Source organism: Neodiprion fabricii, chromosome 3 (genome assembly GCF_021155785.1).
Source record: "Neodiprion fabricii isolate iyNeoFabr1 chromosome 3, iyNeoFabr1.1, whole genome shotgun sequence".
Taxonomy (NCBI): domain Eukaryota; kingdom Metazoa; phylum Arthropoda; class Insecta; order Hymenoptera; family Diprionidae; genus Neodiprion; species Neodiprion fabricii.
The window spans coordinates 8,077,329-8,091,805 of NC_060241.1; the positions used below are offsets into that span (position 1 = coordinate 8,077,329).

Consider the following 14,477-nt stretch of genomic DNA (forward strand, 5'->3'; position numbering starts at 1 on the left):
CTGTTATTCGATGCATTTTTGAAGTTGAATTCAACCAAATTAATGTAGTTCAGAATACGTGCACTATTTTATTTCAAAGATTTTGCTTTAAGAAATCGTTTATGTTACCTGGCGAGTATAGTTACGATTCCGTGAAAGGTAATGGAAGAGAAAGCAAGTTTCATAACGGGAACGCTGAACGATGACTGTCTTCAGTCAAGGCGGAAAAATAAAATCTTTTGATTTTCTCAAATCTGCAGTTTTTCCGCCAAAAAAGTGAAGCACCTTGTATGTACTTTGAGAAGCTTTTAATCTGTGATTTTTTTTCACGCTAAAATTTGTCAGACAGATATTTACAAAAATAAGACAGTACCGAAAACACGATATTTATCTAATATTAGGATTTATCTAATTAAGGATTTAGAATTTGACAAGTTTTTTATTTCGATAAGAAATATTATACTCCGACTGGTGACCGGAATGCTTTGGCGTTAATATTGACATACATATTCAGCCAGACTATTTTTTCATTTCAAATGTTTTGACTGACAATGAACGAGTTTGCTTTTCCGGCAGAACTAACCTGCGCTGAGATAGATTATACTGTTATTCTTGCTAATTGAATTCCAAAATATTCGGATGTGTTATAAATCTCAAAATATACAGGACTTGTGGTAACTTCAAATTTGTGTTATTTGTGTAGCTGAAATCAATAAATTTGGCATGTGTTCAAAGTTATAATTTATTGTTACCAATTATCAGTACAGTACAAATTCTTTTTAAGCTCCGTACACCTCATGAAACAAAAAAACAAATGTTGAAAGTAACAAATTTTTTTTTGTTCATCCCTCTCATTTACAGAATTAATATCTTAGTTATAAATTTTATATTTTACACATCATCACCAATTTCATTGTAAAAGTAATTCTGTATTAATCAAACAATATTGAATATGCAGTTTTTAAATAATTCTGAAGGAATATCATTGCCAAGTTCTATCATTTTCGGCTTTAACTCTAAACTTTATTATCCCGGGACCTTAAATATCTACTTCTTCACTGGTTTGAAGCCCAATTGCCAACTATTTGTTCTACTGATATTATTATTCATTGATCGTTAAAAATTGGTTCATATTGTCGTAAAAAATACCCGCGTTGCATGGCGTTCGACACACCTTAAGTTATCATCGAAACACCGTGGTAACAATAACAGTAATAATTATGGTAGTATAAAAATAGTAATGTAATTATAAAATATAATAAAAATAATTGTGAATTGTGACAATGACATATCACAAAATAAAATCGTATGTATAGGACCTACATAAAAATAAAAAATGACGAATACATGCAGGATTGAATGGGACTCGAAAAGTGAAAAAATCATTAAATGCAGAACCTAAAATTAAATATAAACTGTAATTTTGTGTGAATTACATTAAGAGAAGAAAAATATATATTACCCGACTATTCTTGGGGGCTATTTGAAGAAATGTTCAATTTCCGTTAACGTTTTACCGAGTGTTTCGGGTAAGTATTTCCAAACGACTGCCGTGCTTGCGAAAGAGATGATACCATAAATTAGAAAAACACCCTTGACGTCGATCAGTTCCTTGAGAGCTGGAAACGTGAGGACGACAAGAAACATCATCAAGTAGGCGTAACTAGTCATTATTCCTCCAACGATAGCTCTGAGCTTGGTAGGCAGTAGTTCCCCGGTCAATGACCACGGAATCGTTTGCCAACCAATTGCACTGAAGCACACAAAGACGAGGACGAATACCAAAGTGGGAATTTTCGTGTCAAATTGGCTGAGATGCGTGTAAAGCGAGGCGGACAGTATCGATAATCCCATTCCGAGTCCGCTGATGATGCACAACATTCGCCGACCATATTTTAACGAAAGTATCATCGCGATTATTGCCATTACGAAGCGAATCGCCCCCATCAGTATCATCGCCCAATACGCATCGAGATAGCCAAACTGTCCGCCTAATTCTTCAAACAGCTCGACGGCATAAAAAACTATCACGTAAGACCCGGTATTTTGTTGAAAAAAGAAAATAATTAGCAGCAAGACAATTGGCTTGTATATTTCCGGTCTCTTGAAGCTTTTCAATTTCTCCTTTAATGTCTCGTCCTGTCTCATCGGGACATCTACTCTGCTCGTACGATAATTATTGAGTAATTCGACCAGTTCCCTCTCAGCTTTCTGTAGACAAAGTCAATACAATGTGAATAAAAATACATTCAAGGGGTATGAAGAGAGAATTTCTAACGAATGCACGTCCCGTCGTCTGCTCAAATTTAACACGCACGTGCTACAATCCGAGATCGGCTGTTTGCCAGGGCGACCAATCGTCTGTCATGTATGTAACCTCAAAATGTTGACAGTTGCTGGTGGTGGTTGCGCTGAACTAACAACTGTCAACATTTTTGAGGTTACATACATGACAGACGGTTGGTCGCCCTGGCAAACAACCGATCTCGGATTGTAGCGGGTGCGCATTAAATTTGAGCAGACGACGGAACGTGCAGTCTTTGGGAATTCAATCTGCATACACGAGTAGACGGTTGAAAACGTGGCTAAATTTTGGCAATTTTTCCCCCATCATTCAATTGTCTAATTTGTTTGGAGATAGTTTTATTCAAAAGTATGTAGATCGAGAATAGTTGCAATAGTACTCATGCGATCGCAGCTCTCATCGTTGGCTCGTAATGCAAACTTCACGCTCAATGGTAATTGCCCACTTTCCGCACTTGTATAACACAAAATATTATTTTGAAATTAGAACCATTTCGCTTAGTGACATGTATTGCAGTGTCCACGGTATCTCAAAGACGGCCAGCTTTTTTTAAACTCACTTATTATTCTTATTAATTAAATAAAAACGGTCGTAAATTTTTTATGGAAAATTGAAATTCAATTTCAAACTATCGCAATTTCATTGAAAAAAATGGAATCATGGCAAAAGGGGTAAACTGTATACAAGAATACTGTCTCTAAATTTGAATTTGTTGTTAATTTGTTGTTAAATGTTGTTAATAACGATGCTTCCTATTCATTGATAGACTTGAAAAAAATATGCAACTAAAGCTCGATCTCCATAATTTCGTATAAAGTAAGCCCGAATTAGTTCGAATAATTAGTAATTATCGAGGAATGAATTACCCAAAAGTTATCCACTTATTCAGGCGTAATGAAATAAGAGACGTACCACTTAAACTCCAAAATAAAAAATAAATATGAGCAATTTACTTACTGCGTTATTACGATTGAAGTATTTCAATGATTTCCGGGCCTGATCTATCCTGTGTGCATCTTGCGTACCATTTTTGAAGGACAAAAGCCAATGCGGACTTTCTGGGAGAGTCGTGATGAAATAGAATATAACAGCAGTAAAAACGGCAAATACAACTGCAACCGTTCTCCAGTAAAGCCACTTGCCAAGTACAGATGTCAACAGGATACCAAAAGACACGTTAACCGAAGTCAAACCTAGGAGCATTGGCCGCCAGACTGGATGTGTCGTTTCTGAAGTGTAGTATATCGCAACGCTGGAAAGTCCTGAAAATTACACAATAGCACCTGAAAAGCTAAAATAGATGTGAGCAAAAAAAAAAAAAAATAAATATATGTTCGTTTTTTAGACAACCTCTATTTCCTGCAGAGGCGTATGTTTAAATTTAATTTAGACTTATCACTAAATAGCTCTGGTGAAAAATTTGATTGTGTTTAAAAAATATGAAAATGTTGTGCAATCGAAAATTTTGTTGATCAACTGACTTTAAATGGAATATTACAGGCAGATTTCAGTGGAATCCTGTGATTTTTTCTAAAACGTCTTAATTTACTAAAGGTTTAAAAAAATTTCGTAGGATAAAATCAACTTCACAGTTTTTGAGAAAACTTATGATTTTCCCGGATCAGCGTATGATGGAATTTTTTCTAATTCATTCTGCAATTTCCAGACTGTCCTTTCGATAGTATTTTATTTTGCTGAAATTGTTTATAGGATTTTATTTTAATTTTGATAAAAGTCGTTTGATTTTTTTTTGAATTAATATGAAGTTTCATTGGAATTTTCTCATCACTCTAAAAAGTCCGAATGCAGAGAATTTTCAGACTTTTACGTGGAATTCCAAAAAACTACATTACTTTTCATCGCATTTCAGAAAAAATATTCTACAAGAATTGATCTACAAAAGAATGATCAAGATACACATATTATATTATAAGTTGATGAAATTTCTGATACAATTTAGAATAAACTCACGAAGACATAAGATTTTTCAAACAAATTCCATTAAATTTATAACAAATTCGCAAAAATAGACAAAAAAATATTACCGGCTGCCGCACCCGCCAAAAATCTACCAACATATAGCCAGACTATGTTGTAGGACCAATAAATCAAGATCCAGGAAATCAGGTATGGAATACATATGAACATGCTGACATTCTTTCGTCCAAATTTATCAATTAACCGGCCAGACAGGAGTGATCCAATGGGTGTAGATATCGTGACCAAACTGGCTGTGAAAATAAAAGCATCCCATGTGTATATCAGGTGTAAATCTAACGGAATAACTAATTAATAACGAAGGTGTTTGATACTGGCATTTCATGAGATATTTGTGGGAATGTAAAATTCGATTTAGAATTTCAATCACTGAAAATTTCTCCAAATTTCATTCGATTCGAATATACAGTAGAACTCCTATAAATTCCAATCACTTACATTCGACTTCCCCTACTCTTTCCTCTTTTCAATGCGCCTAACATACTGCGCACTTCGTGGAGCATGCGCAGACAACGACAAAGTATGTGTTGGATGAATATTTTGGTGGAGAGGGTAACCCGTACATTTTAATTCTTAGAATTCTCGGCCCCGTAGCTTCGAATACGTAGGAGTTCTACTGTAATTGTTCCATCGTATTTCTTTTTCCTCACTGTAACGCCGTACCTCACACGGACTACATTTTTCAAAGAGATAATGAGGACCAGAAGTAGTACGTGTCGATAAAAATTAGTTTCTTAGTCTATAAGGCATCACAGTTCATACCAATCCAACCGTCTTGCCCAGGCATAAGTTGTATTACGTCATCATTTCCTTTCTCTTTTAAATGTGCTGTCAATATTGCAGAGAACGCCATGTTTATTCCAGCTTGAATAGTTAGCAAGTGAACAATGCAGGCACCGATAATCTGAAATGATATAATCAATGGTTTATAACAGGTTTATCGTTAAACACGTGATTACCCAGCAAACGAAAACGACTTGAAGAAGAATCGAAAATTTCAAAAACCGATGAATTCGCTATGCAATGGTCTTCATTCGTACTCGGTAATAGATGGCGTACGCATTTTGTGTTATTTATGCTGTTTCGAACCGGGTGGAATAAAAATAGTTGACTAATTTTAAAAAAAGTCTTAGATATGATCGTACATGCATTTCGGCCACACCTGAACATGTATGATCAGATGAAAAGAATATAATTTATATTATATATATATATGTCGGTGTAAAGCCTCGGAAAGGCGGAGAGGATGTAAAGCGTTTATTTGGGCGTTCATTATTCATATTTAGCGTGACGATCCCGACACGTCTGGTATGCTCTCTAGCTAACCCGCAACTGTCGATTTCGTCCAAGCGTTGTTATAAACGAACCATTTGTTTATTGCTAAGATTCCGTCATTCAGCTATACTCTTAGCTTGCTAATAACGCTTGACGCTCGATACGGTGGACTCATCGAGAGTTCAATTTCAAAAGAAATATCCTTTTATTCACTAAATACATTTTAAAATGGAATTATTAAACGAGATTTGTGATACTCCGACACGGCCATGAACGCCCAAATAAACGCTCTACATCCTCTCCGCCTTTCCGAGGCTTTACGCCGACATCAGAAGTGGGATCTGGATCTGTTAACCCACAAGGAGCAAGTGAGGATAACGAAGAAAAGTCGCGATTACTTCTTGAACAACAGAATCGTTATTTTCTCGCGTTATTACAAGTGATGAAAACTCCTTCAGTGAATAATAATAATAATGTGTGTCCACCGGAGTTTGATCCTGATAAGCCAGAAGTGAACGCGAGATCATGGATAACAACCGCGGATATTTGTATGGCCGATCAACCATTGCAAAGTGCATCCTTAATGATTGTGCTGAGTCGTGCCATGAGGGGACAGGCTTCGGCATGGCTATCGCAAGTATCATATGCCGGGATAACGTGGATTGAATTTAAAGAATTGTTCGTATCAAGGTATGATTGTCCGGAGACTTCTGCTGCATTCTTGATAAATTTATCCAGCAGTAAACCTAAAGAAGGTGAGTGTGTAGCGTCATATGCTGCATCGTTGATGAATTCATTGATGAATCAGTGGAAAAACTTGACCACTGAAGAGATAGCATTATCAATGACAATGGCGCATATTGCACGTTTTGAATCACGTGTTCAACGTCCTGCTTTCACTACTGATATTGTTACAAGAAATCAACTCCATAACGAGTTGAAAGCTATGTCATTTTTGAAACGAAGATCTTCAGATAGTCTAAATGAACGAAATGAGGGATCCGGGTTCAAACGATACCAGCATTCAAGTTGACATTCAAGATTAACACTTCTTGCTAGGCGAATTTGGTGAAATTTCAAGTGCGTATACAGTCTTAGAATCTTACAAATGAAGGTATATAGTTCAGGCCTTTCTGATTAGAAGTATGAACAAGGGGTTGAATCTGTAATTTTTATAGAACTCTAGAATACGCGGTTTGAAGCTGAATTTGAAAGAGTGCGCCGTGGTTGAGGCATAATAAATGAGTACCTGTCACTGGAGGGAAGTGACAGAGGTATTGTGTACCCTGCTACTGGTTAAGTGCGGGAGGTCTCATCACTGGATTTAAGTGATTTGAGGTATTGTGTACCCTGCTACTGGTTAAGTGCGGGAGGTCTCATCACTGGATTTATGTGATTTGAGGTATTGTGTACCCTGCTACTGGTTAAGTGCGGGAGGTCTCATCACTGGATTTAAGTGATTTGAGGTATTGTGTACCCTGCTACTGGTTAAGTGCGGGAGGTCTCATCACTGGATTTATGTGATTTGAGGTATTGTGTACCCTGCTACTGGTTAAGTGCGGGAGGTCTCATCACTGGATTTATGTGATTTGAGGTATTGTGTACCCTGCTACTGGTTAAGTGCGGGAGGTCTCATCACTGGATTTAAGTGATTTGAGGTATTGTGTACCCTGCTACTGGTTAAGTGCGGGAGGTCTCATCACTGGATTTATGTGATTTGAGGTATTGTGTACCCTGCTACTGGTTAAGTGCGGGAGGTCTCATCACTGGATTTAAGTGATTTGAGGTATTGTGTACCCTGCTACTGGTTAAGTGCGGGAGGTCTCATCACTGGATTTATGTGATTTGAGGTATTGTGTACCCTGCTACTGGTTAAGTGCGGGAGGTCTCATCATTGGATTAAAGTGATCTGAGTTTTTTATGAGAAATTGAGTGGAAGAATGTTTCTCACTTAGATGCCCTGAACTATGTTATTTACTTCAGAATACACAGTTTTCCTGTTTGAATTTGAATCGAAAGGCCAGGGTGGCCGAGGCGAATAATTATTGACATTTTGTTTTGTTTTCTTTTGTAGATGAATCACACGAGGACGTGTGATAGGTCAGGATGGCCGTGTCGGAGTATCACAAATCTCGTTTAATAATTCCATTTTAAAATGTATTTAGTGAATAAAAGGATATTTCTTTTGAAATTGAACTCTCGATGAGTCCACCGTATCGAGCGTCAAGCGTTATTAGCAAGCTAAGAGTATAGCTGAATGACGAAATCTTAGCAATAAACAAATTGTTCGTTTATAACAACGCTTGGACGAAATCGACAGTTGCGGGTTAGCTAGAGAGCATACCAGACGTGTCGGGATCGTCACGCTAAATATGAATAATGAACGCCCAAATAAACGCTTTACATCCTCTCCGCCTTTCCGAGGCCTTACGCCGACATATATATATATAACTTATGTTATAATTTAATTATTGTCAAAAAATCTGTCATGCAAGTATGAATAAAGAGAGTACAAATAAAGTGTTCATTATAACCAATAAAATATACGATTATGAAGAAGAAAAAAACTTAAAACTTAGTATCGTATAACCAGATACGTGGTCAGTTTTTTAATTTAAATCAGCTTTATATAATATCCTATACTCGATATAAATAATTCGCTGATAGCAGCTTACAATTTAGTTTATGTGTACTTATATACAAGGGGAATTCCATGCGAACCCAACCACGTCTGACCTTCAGCATTTTTGTTTCTATTTTTCACTTAGAACATTCCTAGCCCAATTTTATAATGACGTTAATAAAAAGGAAGGTAAGTGAGTCAAAAAAATCGCAGTGCTGTGGAACTGCTCTAGAAGTATTGTACGTGAACAATAAAAGTTTTGACAATTTTTTGAAAACTTTCCAACCATTCAAACGATGTTTTAACTCACTAAAAAAATTGAAAGTGTTGATAAAAATGGCAAAATAATTGGCCCATCATGGTCCCGACATTGAAATGTTTAAAATAGAAAATGCAGTTTTTGATGATCTTTCGAGAATTTTAAAAAAGGTCCGTTTCAAAATCACTCTTAATATTCATAAATAATTAACCAGTTGAAGAAATAATCTGAAAAAATTCAGGGTACTGTTTCAGAGTTGGGACAATTGCAGAAAATTTTTCAAATAAAATCGCATGGTGCGCATGGAGTTCTCCATAATTGTACAAATTCCTGTCATAAGACATATGACCATTGCATGATCTTATATGAATTGTACATCAGTAGAAAAAAATTACATTCTTCTTTATACATACTCGTAGTACCTGTACAAAATTTTCGATCCTAAATTTGTGTACCGGAATAATTCACGCGGACGCGGATCAGAATCACTTTTCATTGAATCGTAAACTAAGAATTCGAATGGACACATTTTATCTGACTTTCGTAAAAATTTGTTTTAGTTATGCAACGTCCCCACGACGCATAACAAAATCGGATTAAAGTAGAATTTACTCGATGTACGCATAATTCCAAGTGAATGAATTTCTTTATATTCGTTTCTTGAATGCGGATTTAAATGAATAGACGCATTCGTGAAATTTAAAGAGATATTGATACTCAATTCGTTATATTGAATTCGAAAGAACAGAGAATTCACATCTAAAGGCTGGCGAATCCGAAACTTCGGCAAATGCGGATTGGCAAATTAGGAAATAAATGCTTTTTAATCCGTTTCAATTCGTATTCGTTAGCTGGGTCGTAGAGAAATTCGTGATTTGGAGTGGAAAATTTTTTCTGCTTTATATTTCTGATACAACCCTGTAAACAGTAAGTTTAAATTCAAATAAACATCTTATGTCTAAGTAGGTGATTTTTCGTACTCTTCCACACCTTAGCTTGCTACAAATTCGGAACTATCATTTACTGATATGCTTGGAAATAGTACCAATAATAATATATATGTTGTCGCGGTTTAGATTATACTTCTACTGTAATAACAGTATCGAAATTGTATCACAACAAATGATGATATGAATTTCTATTCAGTAATTTTATGCAGAGTCAGGCATGTACAGAAAAAGCATCTGCAACTTGTGTGATCGAGATTCAGTAAATGAAAGCTGGTAATTACGTATCTTCAAGCTGCTTGAATGTCGAACAAGATTGTAAATACAACTTGAATCTAATAAGGTCAATATCTATCTTCTATATAGTTAGCCAAGACTTCTTTTGTCTACAACATTTTAAACATTCAAGTAAAAAAATTCGTTACTGTGAATGTGTAGTGATATCGACAATGTTAATTCATTCAATGTTGCTGTTTTTGTAACGTTACTTCATTAACAAAATACTACAAGTAAATAACTAATTATGAAATATTTTATAAAAACATCGAGTAAAATTTCTTTTCAGTGAGAATTGACTTAGCGTTAAATGGAAGTCTTTGAAAACCAGTGTAGTCAAATATTCGAATATGGTCGCAAAGTAGCATTCGTAGCATAGTATATTTGCTATATGTTATATACCTGGGTATACGAATCCTTCCATATTGGCGGAAGGGTCCTAGAATCTGGCACAACCTGCTCGGTGTTTGAGATCAAAACTTCCGTAGTCGGCGTCTGCTCCTCCATTTAGAAGCCTGTGAGATAATGTTGTTTGGTAAATATTTCAATCACTAAGTATTTGTTTCGAACCGAATCTACTCGTACTTCACAGTAACTTGTTCCCTGTGCCTTGCAGATATTCTGCTTCATTTATTATCTGGGCTCCAGTGAGTACGGCATCATGCTGATAAAATAGACTGCAATGTTTGCAGACGCATTACCCAGTATTACCTTATAGTAATTTAAGCTCCTCAACCGTGTTAATCATTTAATGTATCGAAATATGCGCTCGATTAATTACTTCAGTGAATTCAAATAATCGAAACATCGGAACATTTTCGCGCGCAAAACCCAGCAAGAGCTTTCATTGTAGAATTGTGTTATTTCTTTACGAATCGTCATTTCACTACGTTTTTATGCGTACATACCTAATGAATTTGTGTTGCTAGATATTAAATATAGCGTCGTTCGTTCCGCGGTTAATATTTTTATTACGAGTACTTGGGACTTTCGGGATTCGGAAATTTTGCACGGGAAACAAAATATATGTTTAAATTTAACGGAGAATAGATTATTTCACTAGTTTTTTAATAATTCTTGAATGTATGGATGTGCATGATCGATTAATTTTGCTGCTTATTAATGCGTCTTATTTCTTTCGCGACTTATGTTTCAATTGCGTGTCAACGTAAACGATGACTGTATCACACTGTATGACTGGTCCACAGAGGTTTGCATGCAAAGGAGTTACGGGAATCCCCGAAAGGGTGCGAACCTCTCGAAGCGAACGTTGACAAAAGACTGTGGAGAAAGCGAGCCTAACGGAGTTTCCTGTGCGTATGGAATTGCGTGATGGTGCTTTGAGAGATATGGAAGTATTCTCTGGATACCGATTTCTACAGTTGTATTTTGTAGATTACAGTTGAGTTGAGCAGTGAGATTGTCCCTTCGTTACAAACAAATGATGTTTACAGTAGTTTATCGGGAGTTATTGTTCTGCTGTGACGTCACCGCATCCGAGCGTGACACTATAATTCGTAAACCTTCCATTCGTTACATCTTTGGAGATTTTTGTAATATCGGAGAGAATAAAAAATTTGGAATACAAAACTATCGAAATAATAATTAGTAATATTACTCAAAATTGCCAATTTCATCTATTGTTTAACCGTTAGCATTGACGGATCTTCAGTTAACGCCGTTACTCTTTGTGTGTCGGTCAATCGAGTTAATTATTTTTAATCGGTAATACTCGTGTTATGGTTTTGATATATTTACGGAGCAAAGAATATGGCGCTGCATATGAAAAAACGAAGAGTACTCAGTAAACGAAAGAGATTGAACCGTAAAAGTTGATTCATTTTGATGCCTACCAGTCCGAAATTATCAAGAAAACGCATCGCATAATGTCAAAATTAATCCATCACGGATTGATTTGGATTTAAAGAGGAAGAAACCTGCAATAGAATACGATAAAAGCACTAATGTTCGAGACGCGGTAAACTTCATTCGAGATAAAGGGCCATAGCTGAGTAAGTATGTCAAAAGTGCTCTCTTTCGAAATGGATTCTGCGGATGATCAACTGTTTTCTGTTGGTAAATCACTGACTCGTGCCAAATTTGATCCTTCTAATTCTATTTTGCTCGAAGTTATCGCATGAAACGTGATTTTCAATTTTTTTACGATAACTCCGATATTTCTTCTTAGAAAATTTGGAAGGAATCACAGATCCAGCAGACATATGTCCTCATATCCAGGATTTCTTCAGATTTTTTGCTAGGAAACTCCACCTCCTAAGAATTTCTGAAAATTTAGATCGTCGGTTTTCCGTAGATTTTGAAGAGGCACTGCCGTCTTGTTTTCACAGAATGAACATATACTTTCACGTGATTTTTCGTATTTTTCAGACGTTTTCCAACGGTGCGTCATTGTTACAAAAATTAAAATAAGACATTTTTCACCATTTTATCGCCATGAGCAGAAGATAAGGGCATAACCGGATAAGCCCGCCAAAGTGCTCTTTCACCAAACTATTCTCGGACTTTGTTTTATTCGTAACATATTTTCGCATGTATTTTAATCACCTGCTCCTTTGAGAATTTTTCACGAAATACACGGTGTTGGTACTTTCTCCGAATTGATTGATCATACGTACCTATATGCAAGTAATATGTTATGTATTTATAGAAATTTAGCTGAAATAAATGACAATCCCAAAAAAACAATTGATAAATCAACGAAAGAAAAAATTTTATAATTTTTCCACATTAACGATTGAGCTATGGCCTAAAAAAAATGTTCAAAGGAAGAGGTGTTCAAATACACTTGAAAATATGTTTGTTTCCGACTCAACGTACACTTTATTTCCTCATATACTTTTTCCCTCGTCTGTGGGAGCAAAGTAACATTAAAAGTAGCAATGCCACTACTTTCCCGTTAATAAGTTTTTTTAAATTTTAAACTCTTTTTTTTATATTAATATCAAATTTTAATAATATTCTCAGACTAATCAAATTATCGCATTTACGCATTGACGAAAAAAATAAAATGATTTTTTGTACAAAAATCCTTTCAATCGTTTATTTAAAATGCTTGCTAATAGGTCTTTACGATTTGCAGTAAGTCGTTGTACGAAAATAACGACTTGAACTCATAAAACTTAAACTTTTCAAATTACTCAACGAATTCTTAAAATTTTGATGATTGGAGTTTCAAAATGACCCTTACAGTTTCAAACTTATTAGGTTTTTTAAAATTTGATTAAATAAGAATTTACTTATAAAAATAGATATTGATGTTTGATTAATGTGCAATATTATCTGGCACATTCATTTTCATCTCATGTCTAAAATTATTACTTTTAAAGTGTGTGTGAGCCGTGTGAGCCTAGAGGGGGTGGAGGGGGGGGGGGGGGCCGCCAAGCGATATGGCATTTTGGCCGGCTTACCCAGCTATGTGGTTTATGCCCCTATCTTGTGGTCATGTCCATAAAATAGTGAAAAATGTCAATTTTTTATTTCTGTAATAATGACGGATCGTTAGGAAAAATCATATGAAAGCAGATGTTTATACTGTGACAAAAAAAGACGGCGATGCCTAGTCAAAATCCATCGGAAACCAGCGATCTAAATGTTCACAAATGTTTAGAAGATGGAGTTTTCTCGTAAAAGATCTAAAGAAATTCTCGATATGAGCACATATGCTGCTGGATCTGTGATTTTTTTCTCAAATAGTCTAAGAAGAAATAGCGGATTTACCGTGAAAAAACTGTAAATCACGTTTTATAGGGTAACTTAAAGGAAAATAGAGTTAGAAGGCTAAAATTTGGTATGAGTCGGTGGTTTACCAACAGAAAACAGTTGGACACCCGCAAAATCGATTTCGAGAAAGGGCACTTTTGGTACGATAACGCGACTATGTCCACTGAACTGTAATTGAAATTGTTACCGAAAAAAAGGAACATAAATAGATACGGAATTGTATATTAAAGAACAGTTCGAAGGCTTCGTTACAGCCTTCAGTTAGACACGTGTGTGCGTAACTATATAGAACGCGGTGAGATGGCGTCTTACACGCCTTAGATGCCTGACTTACCTTAAACTTAACCTGACCTAACCTATCGTATCCTAAGGTAACACGATACAGATATATATCTACTATTATTCCGGAATCTGTTCACTGACCGTGATCCACGAGTAGAAGCCACTTGATGCGATACCGAAATATCACCGGCTCAATGCAGTTTCGTCATTCGTAACTTATAATTCACTTAGTCCTCATATAGATTCTACACTGTAGTACACACGTAACAGGTTATCAGAGCAATTAACAATCTTTACGAATTACGTAATAGTTTATTACTCTTTGTCCCTTTAATAGTTATACTGATACATAATAGGTAAAAAGAATTTAATTACACATTAAATACCCCGTTTAAATTACGGGAAACATTGTTTTCGTCTTCTTTGTTTTTCTGCGAAACTTAGGAAGTAGAAAATATACCTATATAGTTTATTTAAATTGTGACACTGAACCGTTATTAAGGTATAATTTATACAAGGTTATTGAGCAAAAATTAATTAATTCATCAAATCAATTCATCGCAAACGAGGAGCCAGTCTTTGATGATGAGGATAAAATAAGTAACGTTACTATAACGATACATTTTTACGAAAAATCATTATTTTGCACCCTCAGGAATGTCTGAAAATTATTAAATCATGAAAATCAAAACATACTCTTATTTTGAAAAGCCGACTCCTTGAAAGTCATTCTAAGATTGTGTAATAATCATTTTCCCCTGATGTTTCGTTACGTTAACGTTACTAACTTCA

At 35.5% G+C, this 14,477-nt stretch overlaps 1 protein-coding gene across 4 annotated transcripts; it reads right to left on the reverse strand.

Annotated features, from left to right (window-relative positions):
• Positions 1-395: 395 nt before the first annotated feature.
• LOC124177833 (facilitated trehalose transporter Tret1-like) lies at positions 396-14,391 on the reverse strand. Of its 4 annotated transcripts, none has more exons than XM_046560695.1 (6): positions 13,827-14,391; positions 10,065-10,177; positions 5,045-5,186; positions 4,330-4,515; positions 3,242-3,546; positions 396-2,190 (listed from the first exon to the last, which is right to left on the reverse strand). In XM_046560695.1, the coding sequence occupies exons 2-6, from the start codon at positions 10,167-10,169 to the stop codon at positions 1,459-1,461; spliced, it is 1,470 nt and encodes a 489-aa protein (XP_046416651.1). In that variant the 5' UTR covers positions 10,170-10,177; positions 13,827-14,391; the 3' UTR covers positions 396-1,458. The 4 variants fall into 4 exon arrangements, with proteins under 4 accessions (XP_046416651.1, XP_046416649.1, XP_046416650.1 ...); XM_046560693.1 differs by lacking the exon at positions 13,827-14,391 and adding an exon at positions 10,571-10,916; XM_046560694.1 differs by lacking the exon at positions 13,827-14,391 and adding an exon at positions 10,374-10,916.
• Between the last annotated feature and the right edge of the window lie 86 nt (positions 14,392-14,477).

Excerpts from the sequence above, each read along its gene's own strand:
- LOC124177833 (XM_046560695.1), bottom strand. The coding sequence starts at position 10,169 with ATGGAGGAGCAGACGCCGACTACGGAAGTTTTGATCTCAAACACCGAG. Across the intron at positions 4,516-5,044 it reads TGGGCAAGACGGTTGGATTG|CCAGTTTGGTCACGATATCT; the intron begins GTATGAACTGTG and ends TTATTTTCACAG. Across the intron at positions 3,547-4,329 it reads TTTGGCGGGTGCGGCAGCCG|GACTTTCCAGCGTTGCGATA; the intron begins GTAATATTTTTT and ends TGTAATTTTCAG.